The sequence below is a fragment of the Argentina anserina genome, chromosome 4 (genome assembly GCF_933775445.1).
Source record: "Argentina anserina chromosome 4, drPotAnse1.1, whole genome shotgun sequence".
In the NCBI taxonomy this organism is placed as follows: domain Eukaryota; kingdom Viridiplantae; phylum Streptophyta; class Magnoliopsida; order Rosales; family Rosaceae; genus Argentina; species Argentina anserina.
Window position 1 is genome coordinate 25,108,757 of NC_065875.1, and position 19,834 is coordinate 25,128,590.

The window sequence follows — 19,834 nt, forward strand, 5'->3', positions numbered from 1 at the left end:
ATACAAGTAAGACCTGTCATGCAAGAAAATTATAGTATATCGATCAGATCATCAGAACAACAAATTAATTCTAATAGTTAAGCACTTAATATCAATGGAGAGATTCGGGAGAGGAATAACACAAAACCTGTTAAGCAAGCGACCTCAGCATACATCATCCTTCGTGCGAACTCTTTTCTCTCCATATGCATTTCGCTTTGATTTTCAGAGAAATATTATTTTTAATTTTGTTAAGAAAATGAAAAATAGGCATGTCTCCAGGACCTCTTGATCACCAAGCTGCCAAAAACACCCCAAAATCCTATAATGAATCCCAGTGTGATGCTTATATACAACCCTCTATCTCCAGAACCATCATCGTGTTCTTTAGTAGAACCTGGATCATCATGATCAGATGCCGAGCATTGAGTTGGCAGCGGTGCTCCACAAAGACCTGAGTTTCCTTCATACATGGCAGGGTCATTGAAGGTCTGGAATTGGTTGGCTGATGGAATTGGCCCTGACAAGTTATTGTGGGACAGGTTCAATTTGCTCAGTGAAGTCATGGAGGTCATGCTGAGAGGGATTGAACCCCGGAGATGGTTACTTGAGAGATCAAGAGTTTCCAACTGCCCTAACTTTCCTATACCCGCTGGGATACTTCCCGTCAACTGGTTCCGCGATAAATTCAAGCTACCCAAATAGGAAAGACTCGTTATCTCTTCAGGTATTTCACCCCCTAAATTATTGCTCGAGAGGTCTATGCTGTTCACAAGATCTAAGAGAGATCTGCCATATTCATATCCTGCTACTCCTTTCACATTTAGGTCCACACGCTCAAGATCACGGAGGGGTATGTCCGTGCCTGAGGGTACGTATGAGTCGTCAAACCGGATGGTTAACTGTTTCATACGTTCCAAACTGCCAAGGCATAGAGGGATGAATCCCGAGAGATGATTTTGAGAAAGATTTAGAACATGAAGATAAGGGAGGTTGCATATCTGTTGAGGTATACTTCCGGTGAATCTGTTATTACCGAGCATTAGTACATACAGATCTCCTCCAATCCATTCTGGAATGCTCCCTGATAGTTTGTTACCTCCAAGATCAAGTGTTACCAGTCTTGTGCAATTTTGAAAGGACTTGTCAATCTCTCCTGAGAGATTGTTGTTGCTTAATCTCAGCCAGGACACTAAAGATAATTGTGAGCACATGAAGTGTGGAATATGACCGGATAGATTGTTGTAGGAAAAATCTATGGTTTCAGTCATCACTAGCCTGGGGATGGTTCCAGACAGGTGATTACGTGAGAGATCCAGCCAATACAAGTTCTTCGCTTTACCTAAGGAAGCAGGGATGCTACCATTTAGATTATTTTTAGAAAGGTCTAGGCTCCACAAATTTGGCGTCTGCTCTCCAATGCTTGTGGGAATTGGTCCTGAAAATCTGTTGTTTGCCAAGCTGAGCTCCATGACATTTTGCCAAAGTGGAAGAGAACCCTCCAAGAAGTTGTTCTCCAAATCAACATATGCTCCGGGATAAAAATTTACTGAGCTTGGAAGTTGTCCTCTTAATTTATTATCAGAGAGATCCACAAAGGACCACATAAAATTCCCCTTTGGATTTGTCCAAAACCAATCAGGTATTCCATCCGAAATTCCAACATTCGAGAAATTTATTTCGGTGAGGTCACTCTGATTTCTGAGCCACGCTGGAAAAGAGAGACTCATCAGTTTGCAGTCACTGATGGAGAGAGAGAATAGATTGAAGGGAGGAGTCCAGTGAGGACTGACATCGAAAACCAAAGAGTTTGTGGAAGACAGGGAAAAAAATTTCAAACTAGAGAGATTCTGGAGATGAGTTTCAGTGAAGACACCTTCCCATGAACCACCCCAGAGTGACAATACGTATAACCCTGAAAGTTGTCCCAAACTTTCAGGGATGGTGCCATTCATCAAGTTGTTAAAGTCTAGGTTTAGAACCTGCAGAGTTGACAGATTTCCTATTGTGGCCGGGAGAAGACCTGAGATTGAGTTCCTTCCGGAACTAAAAGTTTCCAAATATTTTAGGGATCCCAAAGATTCAGGCAATGATCCATGGAGATTATTTGACATGATATCTAGCACTCTTAAGCTACTATTGCTGCATGTAGACAAAGCTGCAATAAATGGTTGTACATCCATACTTAAAGAATTATATGATAGGTCTAGAGTCTGCAAGCTGCAATGGTTTTGTTTCCATGCACTTTCAGGAATGGAGCCAGTAAGGCTACAACCATCTATTCTTACTGTGACAAGGGTACTGATATTGAATAGCCAATGAGGTGATGAAGAGTTGAAGTGGTTGTATGAGAGTTCGATGACCGAGAGTGATGTAAAATTTACATGTGGGAGATATTGTGGAAGGTGATGAAGTTGAGAATTAGTCAAGTCCAGCTCTAGCAGTGAAGGAAGCTTATTGACATCAGATAGCCAATCAGCTGATGCCTTGCTAAGGTTCACGTATGCCAAGCTGAGATATTGCAAGGAAGAGAGACGAGAGATCCAGTTCAAATCCGAAACCCAAAGAGAGGTTTCCGCTGATAAAGCATCTGAAGCAAGAGAAAGATGCACCAAGTTTGACAGATTCCCAAGATGAGGAGGGACCATTCCGCCAAAAGATGAGTCTGAGAGGTCAAGGTGCCTCAACTTTTTCAGTGAACCTATGAAACTTGGGATAGAAGTTCCACTGAAGTTGTTGCTACTCATATCCAAGTAATTCAAGTGTGTTAAGTTAAGTAAAGAAGAATCTAACTCACCCCCTATGCATGCCCAGGTGAAAGGTGTCATTCCCTGTACATCGCATCTGAGATCAAGCTTGACAACGTTGCCGGTTTGGTTGCTGCAACCTACGCCCAGCCAACTGCAGCAGTCTTCTCCAACCCAGGAAGATAGCTTATGTAGAGGGACTTTCAGGACTTGTTTGAATTTAAGTAGTGCCTTCCTCTCCAGCTCAATGCAAGCTGGTTTGAAACTGTTACCATCAGAGTTGGCGTCAAGTAATATTGAGCATTTAGTTAACAAAAGGAGGAGAACAGTTGAAACGAGATGACAGGACACACTCCTGCTGCTGCAGCTTCTGCTAACCATGTTGTTTTTTTCTCCCTGATCAAATAGGTAAGAAAGTTATTTTGTTGGCTGAAATGGAAGATATGCTGCTATCTATAAGCAAACAATCGAAGTGAGATCATTGTGATTCGCAGTGGAAAGTATGCTATATTCTTGGCCGTCTTTGATTTTTTTCGAGCTAATTCGACCCAGTCTTGCTACGCAATATGCTTCGGCAGATTGGTTTGTTGTTTCCTGCTAATTTCACTCTGACTTGCGAAATTGGTTTATGCTTCATGCTGGTTGGACTCAGCTTCAGATGATTAGTTAACCAGTCTGCATCAGGTTGCCCAGGCATAATAATCTATACATATGAGGCCTCCGGTTGATTTCATTTGCTTATTAAGAAAGGCATTTAGTCCATGTATTACAGTAGTTAATTAGAGTTTGATATTTGGATGTGAAGTTGAGCACTTTAAATATAATCATAGTCATGCCTGTATTATGAACATGTTGTAAGGAATGTAAGCGAAACTACCTATAGAATTTGTATATATGGACGTGGACAACACCTCTCAGTCTCTTTGGATTAATCAAAAGTTCAAAACATAGGAAACAAAATAAGGGGAAAAATAAAAAAATCAAGCCAGTGATGTAACTGAAAAAAACAGCCGTATAACACTAACTTTCTCTGCATTAAACGATTACATTTCACGAGTAGAAGATTCATCTACAAAGAATACAATCTCTCCCTTTAAGGGGTATTCTATAAAATTCCTATTCCCAAATCACGGTTTACAACACAGCCTGTGAGGTTCTGTTTCTAAAACAATTTGACACCACAATTTTAACTGAACAAAGCAAGTGCCTGTTGTTAAGAGCCTGATACTCGATGACTACAGAAATTGACACTTCAATATGAATATGGAATGAATTGCATGTTGCACATGATGTTTTCTAAAAAATCCCAGAGGAAATACTCGAAGTGGCATTAATCTTCAACGAGTGCTCAGGTATGTAAGTACAACCTGTTATGCAAGAAAATACTACCCTCCGTAAGAAAAAGAAATCTACCATTGTGGTTTTGCATGTACTTAAGGATAGAAGTTTTCACATATATGTAATGTTATGCAACAATTAGATGACCAATAATTATATAGTAGAAACAGGGAGTCAGATAACTACCTTTCTCCTTGACATCAATTTGTAGGGTGTCCAGCGTAATTATGCCATCAGTCAGTGGAAGTAGCTCAAGCTTGATGGTGGCCGTAGATTGGGAAGGAACACATCTAATATGATGGTAGAAAATTATTAATATTGGTATAACCATAACAAAAATATATAAGAGAATAATGAGACCCGATCGAAGTATTACCCTAGTGGAACTCTACTCTGAAGCCACAGATGGGTACAACCCAAACCAGTACTAGGAACATCAGACACTGGAGAAGCTTGTTCTTTAAAAGAAGATTGTTTCTGAGTTGCCAATAAAGAGGGTGCTGAGTTCAGCCTTGGAATAATAGAATTATGTCTCCCGGCAGTTGTTCTTCCTGTGAACCCGGGAAAACCAACAAATGGACTCATTGGAGAAGTAGGTGAAGAATTCAAGGATACGACTGAAGGTGGCGAAGTAAATGAAGCTGGGGCAAGAACCGTCAGACTTAAATCTTCACTTGTTAAGTTTGAAGCCTGAAGAGTTAAGACCTGACCAATTGAAAAATTTATTGTGAAACCCACTTCACATATATAAAATGAAGGATAACTCCCACACACATATATGACGCAAGCTACACAGTATATGAGACCTGAACAGGAAGCTGGGAGACTCCTGCATTTGGTGCACTAGATTGTCCAGACATTTCAGACGCAACAGATATCATCAGATCCCTTGAAATACGTGGTCGCCAAGTTGTTGGCTGTTTAAAAAACAATCTCGACTCTGCAGACATACAAAAAAGGATCACAATCACAAATGACATACTCAGGTTCTCCATGTATGGAAAACCAAACTGGAATATAATTACCTGTGTAGTTGCACCGACAGGATACCATGATTGCATACTGGTCAGCAGTTGAAGCATTCTTTTTTTGTTCTGCAGTCTTCAATGCCAGACGTGAAGTTGATGCTGCATTTCCAGCCTGCGCCAGTGATTGTTGAGTACTTCTATCACCACCAGTCTTGAAATTCTTCCACAGGGTTGTTGCTGGTTTAAGAATAAAAGAATGCTCTTCACCTCTCCTGTCACAAGAAATTCTCATGAGATCAGGATAAGGAAGTAAGCTTAAGACTCCAAAACTAAACAAACAAACAAACAAAAACTGTCCTAACTACAAACTAAGTTGACCATCGAATCAAAATGTTTACAATGGCAATCTCTGTAGCTACTGATTAGCTAATCCTTTCAAGGTTTCAATCTCTAACTCAACTCTGACAGGTTACATTTAACTATGTTACATATTAGCCCAACTTCCCTTTTTTCATGCAATTGATATTTCAAGGTCCAATCACATGAACTTTCAAACTCAAACGGCTGTCTCTCTTTATGACTCATTGTTGCCGGATCTGCCTCACAATATGACAATATCTATCATCACCTAAGAAAGGTGAAACTGTGCGACAAGGTGGAAATTTGCTATGTGAAAACCTGCCAACAAGTTAAACTGAGGTTGTTTCCCTGTGTCACTTGCCTACTCTTATGCTTATAAAGGCACTCCTACGTGAAGTACCAAACAATAAGTCCTCAGACAATTTGACCCAATTCCTTAGGATCTGCAACTGATTAACTTCCTTACTCTAAGCCTATTTCTATTTTCCAAATAAAAATAAATAACAACAAAATAAAACTTTTAAGAGTAACAAAAATGATTGGAGTTACTGAGTGACAAATGAATTCTTAGATAAGACACCACGACATAAGAATCACCTGAGTGCTAAATTTGGTAAACTATGGTCACTTCCTGCTTCCACGCACACAATTGGCAATGATAAAGATTGTCCACCTTTTGAAGCCTCCTCAGAGACAATCGTTATAGCATCCACATACACCACAATTTCTGGTGTATGTGCTGGAGAAACATTCTGCAAATCATATTGATAATTTTAGTAGGAACGTGAGCTAAAGGTTACAAAAAAATGCATCTTAAATAAGTGATCTGTGAAACTATCTAAGATGACTGCATATTGAACAGAAAAAACTACAATTAGTATTTTGTTTGCACATTACCAGTTAACCAAAAAAATGTGTATTCAATGGAACACACCTTTATCTGGACACATAGAAGATCATCTGTATTGCAGTCCGCAGCAAAACAATGAATTTCCACAGGTTGTATGATTTCAAGTTTCCTCCTCCACCTTCTTCCTGGTGTATAGATGCCCTCCAATCCACAACGAACAGAAAACCTTTCGCGCTCCAATGGCACGCCTCGAAAAGATAATAGCCCCTCATAACCAGTTTTTTTACTCTTCTGGAGCTTCATAGATGAAAACTGATCCCAGTCTTCAAGATCAAAGCTTGGCTTAGAACTGGCGGCTTTTATAGGTGCAGGTGGTGGTGCAGTATTTTGTGGTATTGATGACATGGAGTAACTTCTAAAATGGGAGAAAATCTGAGAACCAGATATGGGCTTTTGAGGTGCACTACCGATTCCTGAATTGGAAGTTATAGGAGGCGATAAAGGACGAGCTAGAGGTGGATGTACATTATCCAAAGGAAGCAGCCACTTTAACAATTCTCCACAAGGGTCTGGATTTGCATAAACCAAGTTCTCCTGAGCCTCTGGAGACAAACTTCTCTCATAATACTTTTCAAATTGAAGAATCTCAATAACAGGGTCATTCAAAAAATCTACACCAACATTCACCTGTAAAAGTACCTGCACCCTTCCAAACAAGAATATGAATGAGGACAGACGATTTTAATGACTAATTTGATCAGCTGTGCATATGGGTGTGTGTGTGCATGTGTGTGTAGAAAAGTAAAACAAATGACCTAGAAGCTTCACTATACATACCACTATGTCTCCATTAGAAAGAGAGCAACACTTGACATCATTTCTTGCTACGCCACCAGAGACATTGGGATCAAACTTTCCTTTATCGACAATGGCATTGAGTTGAGACAATGCACGTTTCTGGGTTCCGTTCTCTGTGGCCTCTGGACCATCCATCTCAGATGATTCTGAAGACTTCTTAGAACCCTTTTTAGACCAAAGGGACTCACCTGATTCGGCAATCCTAACAAAAAAATGAGACCTCTCAAATCTTTGTAATAATATTTCAGTTTGTCTCTTGTGATCCTCCATTCGAAGAAGGGATTCACTGGCAGAAACATCCTTTTGTGGATCCGCCATCTCGTTTGACAGAGTTTCACCATTTTGATCTGTACTTTGACTATCAGGACTAAATTCTCCTTTTCTTGATAATGCATCATTTTCACCATCAGCATTCCCATTTTGCTTTGTTGGACTTTGCTTTAAGCCATTTTTACTCATTGCTGCAGCTAATTTAAAAGGAGTGATAATTTCTGTATCCTGCTTACATGCTGACAGCAATGCAAGGATATGAACTTGTTCGCCTGGAAAAGAAATTTTACAATTCAGGTAATTTTAGCATCTGGTATATTCTCCCATATCTGTGAAAATACATGTCAATAATGAAAGGGAGGTGAGATTCAGGAAACAGGTACCAGGAAAAACAAACGAGCGGTCCATAGAGCGTAATGACTGTATATCTGGTGCATCATTCCAATTTTCTGGAAGTCCTTCTACAAGAACAAAACAAACCTTAGAAAAATATACATTATCAGAACAATGGTGCAATCTATGTAAGGAATATAAGTACCCACTCAACCATTGTTTGCACATTAGAGCCCACTTTACGTGCATCCATAAGTCACACAGACCAAATGTCAATGTATGCAAAGTCATTGTAATGGAATCACTTACTGTACGGGATCGCAATCCATCCTTCCTCATCTGAAACATCATGATGCTTGGCTATTGCAGATGATTCACTCTTTGCACCACCACCGTGCTCAACTCCAGATTCATTTTCTTCTACGTGATCAGCAATTGCTGAATACTGTGGATAAGGATCTTCGGCAATTAGACCCTCCAACGTCGGTCCTGCTGGTCTTGGGGGAAGCTGTGCCTCCAGAGGTGGTTCATAAACAGCCGGCTGCTCTGCCTGTACACGTGGAAACTGTGGGCTAGACCGCAAAAAAAAACTCATCGTCCCACCGGAAACAACAACCGCCTGCAAAATCAAGGACAGTGTCGGTCCATCGCAATAAGGAATACTCTAAAAGTCTAAACCAATACAATGTGTGTTTCTAGCTACAAACCTCCAAATTGCCAGTGTTCTAATCAACTGCTATACATGATCTATATGACTAAAACAACAGAAAAGGCTACATTTTCGACACGAAAATTCTCCATTACTCTTCTCAACAACACTAAAATCTCTCGGTAGGCATAGTTCAGTAATCAAGACTGAGCTAACTCATCAGAACCTAAAGTGCTAACCCTAATGCGCATCATAATCTTACATGAACTCTGAAAACAAGCCCGATCAAACAGCTAAAGCACTACGAATCTCACACACTCACTACCTGGAACAAGCAATAATCACAAGAATATACCAGAATCAAAATTCGAAAGTGAAATTTGTTCGATTCTGAAATCCACGATTGGAAACTGAATTGTGAAATACCTAAATTGGTTCTGAGCTGATCGGAAGAACGAAATGAACTTACCCGAGATCCGGTGCTGTTTGGACCTTAGCGGCGATCCGGAGACGGAGGCCTGAGGGAGCTCCGGCTGAGATTGGGAGGCGGTGGACGGTTAGAAGTGGGAAGGGAGACTGTGAAAGCTGTGATCGTCAAGTTGGGGGGTCCATTTCTTCACTCGTAACGGTTGTTGTATTAACCGAGAGTTTTTAGCACTACCAAAAACTAAAGTAATATCAAGCAAATTTATTTACCCACATATTGCTTTATATATTTTTCACGGGCTCGAATCATATGCTTGATATCATCAATAGTATTCATTAACTTCATTCGGTGTAGCATATAATTTTGGCTCAATAATTTTTTGATGAAAAATCTGATATCCATAAGTTGTGACGGATATATAGGTTTTTCAGTGTTATACCCATATAACGCACGGATTCAGTAAATTGAAAAGTGTATGCCTTAGTTTGCAATAGTCATTAGGCATCTACTAGTCTTTCGCTACATGTGTCTATTGTACTTACAAATTTTCATGCGTTTTAATTAGGGATGAGGTAATAAGGCGCATCAGTTATGTCTATAATTTATAACATATGGTGAAATATATCTTTCCCGTTTACTTCAAAATGAGGCACATGAATTCTAACAAAGTTACACTAATCTGAATTACTCACTGCTCGCGAATTATAAGAGTTGAAATTCAAATTTGTAACCAAGAACGTTCCATAATCCGACCACTCGACGGGTCTCGACCAACGTTACCAAAGTAATTGTTGTACGAGAGAATTGAAACTCTAAGTTCATCTTTTCTTGAAATAAAATAAAAATAATAAGAGGGAATTGGGCTAATGGCGAGTTGTGTGATCGAGCCGGAATCATCCACCACATGGACATGGGCTAACAATGCGAAGCCTTGGGCTTAAATACGAAGCAAAAGAAAAGAGTGAAGGTCAGGCCTGTGGATAACACACGTCATCAAAAAAAAAAGTGGCGGGACAGCACAGTATGACGAGGATTGGATAAGTATCAGCGTCGGTTCTCATCATCAATCATTGATTGTTCATTGGGAGCATCGAAACAACTCTCTCCACGTATCATGCTTCTGTTGAGCCTGATCTTCATCAGTAGGTTGAGGTCCACACGATCAAAATAGGTCTGTACACGTGGGATGAGGATAGCCTCCGCCGAATGGAACCATCTGACAACGACTAAGGAAGGATCCTAGTTCATTTCTTATCTCCTAATATGCATACTCATAAACTCATTTGTTTGCTATAGACCTATAGTCAACAACAGTAGTTGTTAAATTTTAAACGGAAAGCCTCTGTGATTTGATTAACTGAAGATTTCAATTAAGGAACGACATGAACCAAGCCGAACTGATTAGTGGGTTGAGATGATGTAACATAGAGCGTTACATTTAATCAAGATTATCATAACACAAGGTGGGTAATATGTGAACAATAGTATTTGTGGGATTCGATCGATTACTCAACAAGTAGAGTCGGGATATGTGCATGATTCCATAATGTCTAATATGATAATGAAAATCATGCGTCTAAATATAGTATAATGTCTAGACTAAATCTATAACCTGACAAAATTTTATCTTATCTTACTCTATGTTAAATTATAGGCTACGAAATCGGATTTATGAGCGCCACATAACTCAATTTAACCAAAATATTAGCCAACGTCAATCCTTGTTAAGCCACCTCACCATAAATGCTCTCAATCTGTTCAGTTCTGGTAATCTTTCCTTTTTCTATTGTCATCTCTAAACTAACCCTCGATGACGATTGACGAGTCGGGTTGATACTTGGTAGTTGAAAATCGATGGAGGTGAAGCTATACATATGCTGTACTATGATGTATGCGTCGTATTCACTTTTCCTACCGAAGAGATGAAAAACAAAGCTCCAGGTTTGTGTGTCTCAAGCAATCATGCAAGTGGTCGACCGACTTGCCAAAGCCAAGTTCGATGTTAGATTCTTGTACTCGTCTGTCTCATTTTAGTGTTTTACAGAGTGAAAATACTATATTTGAACCAAAATCATACCAGATATAGAATTAGAAAGAAAAAAAAACCCGAAAATCCTTAGTATTTTTGTGACTCTGTGCTGCAACTAGATGCTTGTGTTGTGTCAATCACATTCATATTTCTCTTGTTTTCCCACAAACGAACCCAAAACGATTGATGGGTATTCCTCAGCGATTTTTGTTCATTCGAACTCGCATCAATTTGCCCAAGATATTTCCATTGGTGGGTGCACCCATCCACTCTAAGAAGCTCGCTCTCTTCCAAAACATGTAGCCTTTTTGACACAGTTTTTAGTTTTTACACATACTACCTTCCCCAGTTTCTTCGCTCTGTAACTTTCACAGCAAATTTGGCTTCTCTGGTCACTTTTCGTGCTGGGTTTCGTTAAAGTTTGAAGCTTTTTGGAAGGTTGATGTGCCACATGGGATTGGGAGTGACGGTTTTAGAGAGGAGATGGATTCGGAGTTGGGTTTAATAGAGCAATCACTCAAGAGTCGTTACTCGCTTTGGGTTCTAGAAGCTTTGAACGAATTGCCGGAGAGTTTTACGGTGACTGATCCTTGTATTTCCGGCCAGCCCATCGTTTTTGCGAGCAAGGGGTTCCTGAAGATGATGGGGTACTCGAAAAGCGAGGTGGTTGGGAAGAATGGGAGGATGTTTCAAGGCCCAGCTACTTGTAGAAGGTCTGTAATGGAGATAAGGGAGGCTATAAGGGAAGAGAGAGGTGTTGAGATTAGTTTGGTGAATTATAGGAGAGATGGGACACCGTTTTGGATGCTGTTTCATATGTGTCCAGTGTTTAGCAAAGAGGATGGGAGGGTGATTCATTTTGTGGGAGTTCAAGTTCCGATTTTGCGAAAACCGAGGAGGAGGAATGGGGTTGGTTTGGTGTATGAGGAGGAGAGTAGGATGGTTGAGAGTGTTTATGGGTCTTGTAGGAGAGAGGTGTGCTCGGATGCTTTGGTGGATTTGGGGCGTGCTTTGTCTCTGGAGTGTGCATTTGATGATGATGATGATGATGATGATGATGATGCTGATATAGGTCTGGCATTGTTTAGTTTTCGCTTGTTTAATTGTTCATTTCGATAGAAGGAATGAGTTTCTTGTTTCGAAATGCTAGAATTTACTTATTTTAGGTTTGTTTCAATGTGATTATGAATTATGATGTTGATCTTTTCATTCTTTTGTGTTGAGAACAAATTTTGGTTTGTGTATGGCTGTTCATTTCGTGTGATGTATGTACAGGAGTGGAGATTGAGGAGACGTGCGAGGCAAGTGAGTTAGAGAAGCGTAGAGCTGTGTCTGCCATGAATAACATATTGTCAGTGCTAACCCACTATAGCGAGTTAACAGGCAGACTGGTGTGTGGAAAGAGATGCAGCTTAACTGGGGTGGGCCTTCTCAGCTCATCCTTAAATATTGCTCTTGGTAGAATCAAACAGAGCTTTGTATTGTGAGTTGCAAATTCTCATTATTTTACGTTAGAAAATGATCTGTGCTTGCTGTAGATTGCTGATGGTTGTGTTTTGTTTACTTCAACATGATTGAGTTGCCTTGCAGAACAGATGCACACTTACCTGACATGCCTATAGTTTATGCGAGTGAGGCCTTCTTTAAATTGACAGGTAATGTGAGATATGTTCTATTTTCCTGATGCATACTTTGCAAATGCTTTGAACAATCTAGCATATGCAATTGCTTACCTCAGTTGTTTTCCTGTTGTACAGGTTATGCCAGACACGAAGTCTTGGGACGCAATTGTAGATTTTTAAGTGGGGAGGATACAGATTCCTCTGCAACTTATCGGGTATACCTCTTTAAGTTTGATCTCTTCACCTTGTGCTTTCATAACATGACGATCTTAAGTCCACTATCTCATTTGATCATATCACCTGCATTTCTTCAGATAAAGGAAAGCGTTCAGAATGAAAAAGCATGCACAGTACGTATCTTGAATTACAGGTTGCTACTTAACTACTATTGGATATCTTGCAAATGAACTGACATTATTCATCTGATTTAACTTTGTTGCTGCTTCGTTCTTAGGAAGGATAAGAGTTCATTTTGGAATCTTCTTCATGTATCACCAATTCGTAATGCTTCTGGCAAGGTATTTCATATGATATGTTTTGATGTCCATAGTTGATCTTACTATGTCATTGAGGTTTATGCTGTCAACTTGATATGCCTTTCCCAACTGTCATGAGCAAAGTAGGACATAATATGCAGTTTTGAGTTAATTGACATGTAGTCAACTTTGTTGATTCTTCTAAGCAATCAGGAAAAGAGATCATACAACTGTAGTCTCTGGATGGTTTGCTGTGGTACTTGTGCTTTCTTTGTGGTTGTGTCAACCAGTTAACTTGTAAAACACGTTGTTACTAAAATTTGCATCACACATTGTAAATTTCTGTGTATTTTCACACTAATCAGTTTCTACTGGGAGAGATCAATTGGTGGAGCCCGAAAAGCATATTGCATTTTTGTTTTTGTGGGAATAATGTGTGCATCACTCTAGAAGGAGTTGCATAGTTCCTGATGAAACTCTCTGGTTACCCTTTGAAATCTTAACATTCTTTGGTTATGAAAATTGTGAAATAATTGAGTGTACTACCTGTGGCCATTGATTGTGATGTTTGATATGCATTTGATGATGATGTGCTCACTTTATCTCTCGTAAAGTAGGTAAGATTCATTGAAAAATACTTACTAATTGTATTCAAAATTATCTGTTTACTGTGTTTGCTTGTGTTTCTCTGTCCTCTGTGATCACGTTTGTTGGGACATTGAATCATATGAGGTGATTATGCAAATAAAATATACTGATCATATATGCACAAGAATTTATATACCGTGGATTGATTGTTTACTGAAATGATCATATTTCCACACATTTATCCCCAACAATTTTTTAATTAACCACCTCTCCAGAATCATATATAAGGCTCTGCCTTCTCTTCTTACAAATTTATACATTGGCCATTAGTTTGTTGTAAGTTAATTCATAGCTGCTAACGCCAATGCTTTTACTCTACCGATTTTGTTATTTCTCTCTCCATTGGATGAAGAATATCTGAATATGACTTCTTTGTACACATAACCTGAAATCCAAAATTTCCTAATAATACTAGACTGGCATTGTTGTAAGCAACAACATTTAAATTACATTAACTGTCTCTGATGACAAGGAAGCACAAAGAGGTTCTGATCATATATTCTGTCACAATATTTGTCTTACGTGTTTATGGATGGGTGTTCAGATTGCATACTTTGTGGGTGTTCAGATGGAAGAAGCGTGTAAGAACCAGGACGGGCATGGGCTGAGCCCTGAGATGAGGCAGCTGAGCGCTGTTGGAGCTGTCAGGATTGCAGTGAGGAGTTTATCAATGGGTGCTGGCACATCGAAGTCTTGAGATGATGAATGTATAAATTCTCGCATTTGTACTCTCATCTGGCTTTAGTTGAAAATGCAGAAAGCAGAAATGCTTGTGCTGAGTGCTGCATCAGATCTTTGTTACACCAACATTATTTATATATATATATGGAAAGGGGCATTTCCTTGGTTCATTCCAGCTCTACTCATGAAGATTAGCCTCCATTTCCCTTTGTTTATCTTTTGTGTCTGTGTTCATAGTTTTGATATCGTATCTCCCTAGATTGGTGTACCTTAAATCTGGATTGCAACTCTTATGTCTGTTTCAGCTACTGGTATTGGAACTTTCAGGAATTGATGACCAAGTGTGTCTTTTTAGTTTTTATGCTCTGTTGGGCCGGGTTAGCTCCCAACGAGCTGGGCACATCATATGATGGGAAAGCTGTAGAGTCCCAACCCAGTATAACAAGTAACAACAAAATAAGCAAAATGGGATGCCACCATTTTTTTTCTATGGAAAAAACAATAGAATGGATCTTACCTATTCCACTATACAATAGAATGGACCTTGGCAGCTAAATTTTTGTAGGTCTGAACTAAATGAGGGAAGGTCTTGCATAATAGCAAGTAGTAACTAGCTCACGCAAGCAGATCAAATTTGCCAACTAAGAATGCAATTTAAACTTTAATCTGACTAGCTCATACATACTATATATTTTCCGTATACACAGCTGGTTGTAACTTGTGATTTAAGAATATATGCCATAAATTAGCATATATGTGAGGGTTTAGGGAAATAAACAATGATTAGAAGTTTCTAATGGAAAATCAACGTGACATTTAATATGGATAAAATTGTGTACAGTCATGAGTAAATTCCTTTAAAAAATGCATTTTGGTCCTTGATCAAACCCCTCTATCGAAGGGTATTGATCCATGACTTAATGGCGCGGAAGTACGTTCATCTTCTCCACAATCAGATGCGTGTCCTTAAATATAATTACTATTTAGGATACCTAAATCTCTTCGAGTCTTCGGGACTTCGATCATTGACTAAGATATAATAACTAACACATGCACTACTGATGATGTTCATCTTTCATTTACACTAATATCACCTAATTTTCTTGATCAAATGCTGTTATGCTAAGATGAGTGTTTAACTGTATGTCCCATTGTCTCCTTACTATTCTTAAGCTCAGTACTTAATCTAAGAAAATAGATAATTCAGTGTATTTGGAAGAATTTCAACCCAGAACGTAAATTCCATATCTAAATACAGCTCACCATATTCAGGAAATCGATATCTTAAAGAGAAAAATTGAGAAATTATCTGACTCACGAGATATCAGCATCCATAATTGATCATATAGGGGCGTGTAGTCCTACTATATACAACCTTCATAGTAAATGAGTCCAACTATTCATACGAATTCTTCCCTAATGTTTTACGCGGGTTATTTAAGTAGATACATATATATATATATATATATATATATATCAGTGGCCTAAAAACATCAATCCAACTCATGCATGCAAAGTAGTTGAAGAGATACCACAAAACTTACACGCAATTACATTTCAGTGCACCTATGATTCAAGTCGATCAGACGATCACTAACTCGACCTCTATATAACATTAACTCAAGATTACGACTACAGAACAACACAGCATTCCAATTTTCAACCATGGCTCTACTATCCTCTATCTTCTTCATTATTCTCTCCCTCTTCGTCTCATCCTCTTCTAATAACGAAACGGCGGCTGAGACTATCTCGGCTGCCGCTTTCGATAGAAGAGGAGGGAAGTGGGTTCTTCTCCAAAAAAGCATCGGGGTCTCGGCAATGCACATGCAGGTTCTCAAGAACAACCGAGTCATCATCTTTGACCGAACCAACGTCGGGCCTTCCAACCTCACTTTCCCCAGTGACAAAAAATTCTGCCTCAACTACACCATCCACGGCAGACCTGCAGCCAAACCTCATGCCCGAGAACCGATCACAACAGACTGTACTGCTCATTCCCTCTCCTACGACTTCGCCTCCAACACTCTCCGCCCCCTCATCGTCCACAGCGACACGTGGTGCTCCTCTGGCGCGGTGGACCCCACCGGAACCCTAGTCCAAACCGGAGGCTTCGGCAACGGCACCCGCACTGTCCGCACAATCCCGCCATGCGAAGACGACAAGTGTGACTGGTTGGAACTTGATCAACACAGCCTCATGCAGAAAAGGTGGTACGCCTCGTCGCAGATCCTCCCCGACGGACGCGCCGTCGTCGTCGGAGGTCGGAAGGCTTTCACGTACGAGTTCTTTCCCAGAACGAACGACGTGTCGCATTACCTGAAGTTCTTGTGGGAGACGGCTGATACACCAGACAAGGGTGAGGAGAACAACCTCTATCCGTTTCTGCATCTCTTGCCGGACGGGAACCTCTTCTTGTTTGCAAACAACCGGTCGGTTTTACTCGACTTCGACCACACCAGAGTCATCAAAGAGTTTCCGGTAATGCCCGGCGGCGTGAAAAGAAACTACCCGAGCTCCGGTTCGTCGGTGCTCCTCCCTCTCAAAATAAACGGGTCGGGTTTACCCGAGGCCGAGGTGTTGATATGCGGCGGAGCAGAGCTGGGTTCGTATATATTCGCAAATAGAAATAACTCCGACAAGGACAACATGAAAGTGTTCAAAGGAGCCTCTACCAGCTGTGGGCGGATCAAACTGACCGACCCGGATCCGAAATGGGCCATGGAGACTCTGCCGATGCCACGTGTCATGTCGGACATGCTGTTGTTGCCGACGGGAGATGTTATCATTATCAACGGCGCGTCAAATGGGACGGCAGGTTGGGAATGTGCGACAAACCCGGTGTTGAACCCGGTTCTTTACAAAACCTACGAGCGGAAACCGGAGGCTCGGTTTAGCGTACTGAATCCCTCGACTATTCCGAGAATGTATCACTCGTCGGCGGTGCTATTGCCAGATGGGAGGATATTAGTGGGCGGGAGCAACCCTCACGAGAGGTACAACTTCAGACAGGAGTTCCCTACTGAGCTGAGCTTGGAGGCTTATGTTCCGGCGTACCTGGACCCCAAATTCAATTCTCTGCGTCCTACGATCCTCTCCGTTGAGTCGAGGACTAAGGCTGTATCGTACGGTCTGGATTTTGGTGTTAAGTTTCAGCTTGATTTGCACACGAAAGATGCTTCCGAGTTTTCAGTGGCGCTCGTAACGCCGTCGTTTACGACGCACTCGTATGCTATGAATCAGAGGATGGTGGTTTTGGAGATTGTTAGATTTAAGCCTTTGTATAGCAGATATAGAAAGTCGACGGATAAGTATGACTGTTTGATCGTAGCTCGCGGCCCGCCGAAGAACACGGTGGCGCCACCGGGTTACTATACGCTTTTCCTTGTACATTCTGGAATTCCCAGCCATGCTACTTGGGTGAAAGTGCAGTAAATTATGGCAGATGCACTAATTACCTCTACGATGTGATTCTGCACATTCAATGAATTTTTTTTATGAAATTCATTTATTTGTTTTTGGTTGGATTCGTTCAGTATATATATTACTGATTCATTTCTTGTGATTTTTCTGTAAGTTTGCAAGCGTATCCGCCAGGAAGTGAGCTGGAGATAATTAAGGATATACATGTTAATTAGTTTGATCATATATATATTGTTTTTAACAACCAACAGATGTTGCAGTGCACCTTTGAAGCATTTATCACCAATTTTCATTTTGATTCGTCTTCTTAATTACTATGCTTGTATTTTTCTTTTTTATGGTGTATGAAGTCTGAATGTAAACTAATTGAGATAACAGAGTTTTTAAATAGATATTCTTGCACAAGAGTTAATTTAGTATTACAGTTACTAGCCAACTATACGCAAGTTGTCATAATGATTATGAACGCTAAACTTGAGAACTTGAGAATCAAGTTCATAGTTAATCTTCTCTAACAAAAAAAAGCTACTGTAGTTGCTTGAAAATTCCTCGGAAGGAAGGAAATTACAGTATAGGTAGATTGTAGTCTAGGAACTCGACCACGTACTACAAGTAAACCATCAAAAACTTACACATTTATCTGATTTTTATACTAGATATATAAAACCCCGGTACAGTTGTTTTTCTCTTTTTACTTTTTTTGTTGTTCTGATTATGCAAAGGTTCTATCTATTCAGAAGGTCAAAACATTACAAGGCATAGGACTGAACATGGTGCCTTCCCTCCATCGATCACCAACAGACATAAGGCGATACAGGGTACTCGATCGATCATATCCCTATAAAGCAAACTGATAGAAACACCATAGCTAGCTAAATCATGAGTCAAGGAGGCACATCCTTCAAACAATAGGCACCTTAACAATGTACAGGCGGTACAGCAACCCCTTCAGCTGTTAAACAAGTTTTCTTCGAGTTTATAAGCTGAACCGCCTCAAGAAGATCTGTGTCAACATATGGGTGAGCAATATGACATATGGAAGTCAGCATTGATATATAATAGTGGTTAAGTAATCGATCATCCGGAAGTTTTAGTCACCTGGCCCGAGAAGATGTTCGACTTTAAGTGTTAGTTGTTTCTATCAGTAATTACTTCATATTTTCCGTAAGGCCATCAACAATGATCCAACATAATGATATAATTAAACCAATTGAGATTGCACATACATTACTTGACCCAAAACTATCAATACTCAGGCATGCATGCTTATTAAGAATCTGTCTAATATATAGGTTTGTTGTTGGCCATTATATAATGGATCATTGGATTGGTTAAACTTTATAATGGTATAAAGCTTTCTTCTCAATAAGGACTGCGTTGATTGTGATACTCGTGTAATTTGCTTCATTTTCAAGTTAAGTTTATGGTTTTCGTATTATCATGCTGTACATGTATCAGATTTCTATATTAAGAACCAAATAAATATTGTAGATGAGAGCACCCACTAAACTGACTAAGCAAGTATGAATTTTATTAACTTTAGAATGTAGGTCGTCAGGTACAGTTTCATATAAATTTATTTCATCTCATAAGTTCGACGAACATTTTTATGATGTAGTATCACTATCTTGTATATGCAATACCGTAAGGAAAAAGAATACAATTTCTTCTCATAATTAAAGCTCGACGAACAGTATTTTTACGATCATAAACGAACTAACACAACTACTTATTAAAATTGTACAACTTTAGTTTACCCAAATACTATCTGTAATCAGAAAGTACGTACAAAGCAGCAATACAAATCATAGAGTTCAGTTCAATTTTTGCCAGACTACTGACTTCTTCATTATGATACTCACCGGAACATATAAAAGATATGTTTTTATTTATTTCAAATTGTAATTTAACGCCTCAAAAATACAAATTTAATTCCATACAGTCCAAAAATTAAGAAAAACCCAAACGCACCCTAACATTTACAACGACAAAGAGCCCTTGCATTATAAATTGGGTTCATCTAGTTGTATAACATACAACAGTATTTTGCAGGCAAAAAAAAGGGGGAACGTGAGGTGCACAATGAACCGGTGTGTGAGGTTTTGACAGGAATTTGCTATATACATAAAACAGATTTTTCCTTATAAATTTGTGTGTAAAACCCTAGAGAGGAAAA

The 19,834-nt window shown here is 39.7% G+C and overlaps 4 protein-coding genes across 9 annotated transcripts; 2 read left to right on the top strand and 2 right to left on the bottom strand.

Annotated features, from left to right (window-relative positions):
* Positions 1–230: 230 nt before the first annotated feature.
* Positions 231–3,618, bottom strand: LOC126792465 (receptor-like protein EIX1). Its single transcript, XM_050518881.1, has one exon. It carries the CDS (start codon positions 3,105–3,107, stop codon positions 231–233), a length of 2,877 nt encoding a protein of 958 aa, XP_050374838.1. The 5' UTR covers positions 3,108–3,618.
* A 123-nt stretch (positions 3,619–3,741) lies between these two features.
* LOC126791863 (uncharacterized) lies at positions 3,742–8,988 on the bottom strand. Its single transcript, XM_050518358.1, has 11 exons — positions 8,822–8,988; positions 8,013–8,322; positions 7,754–7,831; positions 7,080–7,642; positions 6,327–6,941; positions 5,990–6,144; positions 5,090–5,304; positions 4,871–5,004; positions 4,441–4,769; positions 4,251–4,354; positions 3,742–4,093 (listed from the first exon to the last, which is right to left on the bottom strand). Exons 2-11 carry the CDS (start codon positions 8,296–8,298, stop codon positions 4,023–4,025), a joined length of 2,550 nt encoding a protein of 849 aa, XP_050374315.1. The 5' UTR covers positions 8,299–8,322; positions 8,822–8,988; the 3' UTR covers positions 3,742–4,022.
* Positions 8,989–10,514: 1,526 nt separating this feature from the next.
* On the top strand, positions 10,515–14,405 carry LOC126790583 (protein TWIN LOV 1). Of its 6 annotated transcripts, none has more exons than XM_050516886.1 (7): positions 10,515–11,880; positions 12,084–12,229; positions 12,388–12,463; positions 12,566–12,645; positions 12,745–12,800; positions 12,885–12,948; positions 14,099–14,405. In XM_050516886.1, the coding sequence occupies exons 1-7, from the start codon at positions 11,292–11,294 to the stop codon at positions 14,249–14,251; spliced, it is 1,164 nt and encodes a 387-aa protein (XP_050372843.1). In that variant the 5' UTR covers positions 10,515–11,291; the 3' UTR covers positions 14,252–14,405. The 6 variants fall into 6 exon arrangements, 4 of the variants coding, with proteins under 4 accessions (XP_050372843.1, XP_050372842.1, XP_050372841.1 ...); XM_050516885.1 differs by having other exon boundaries at positions 10,516–11,880; positions 12,084–12,266; positions 12,404–12,463; XM_050516884.1 differs by having other exon boundaries at positions 10,517–11,880; positions 12,084–12,291; positions 12,399–12,463; positions 14,123–14,405.
* A 1,495-nt stretch (positions 14,406–15,900) lies between these two features.
* LOC126791890 (aldehyde oxidase GLOX-like) lies at positions 15,901–17,670 on the top strand. Its single transcript, XM_050518387.1, has one exon. It carries the CDS (start codon positions 15,901–15,903, stop codon positions 17,668–17,670), a length of 1,770 nt encoding a protein of 589 aa, XP_050374344.1.
* The last annotated feature ends 2,164 nt before the right edge of the window (positions 17,671–19,834 follow it).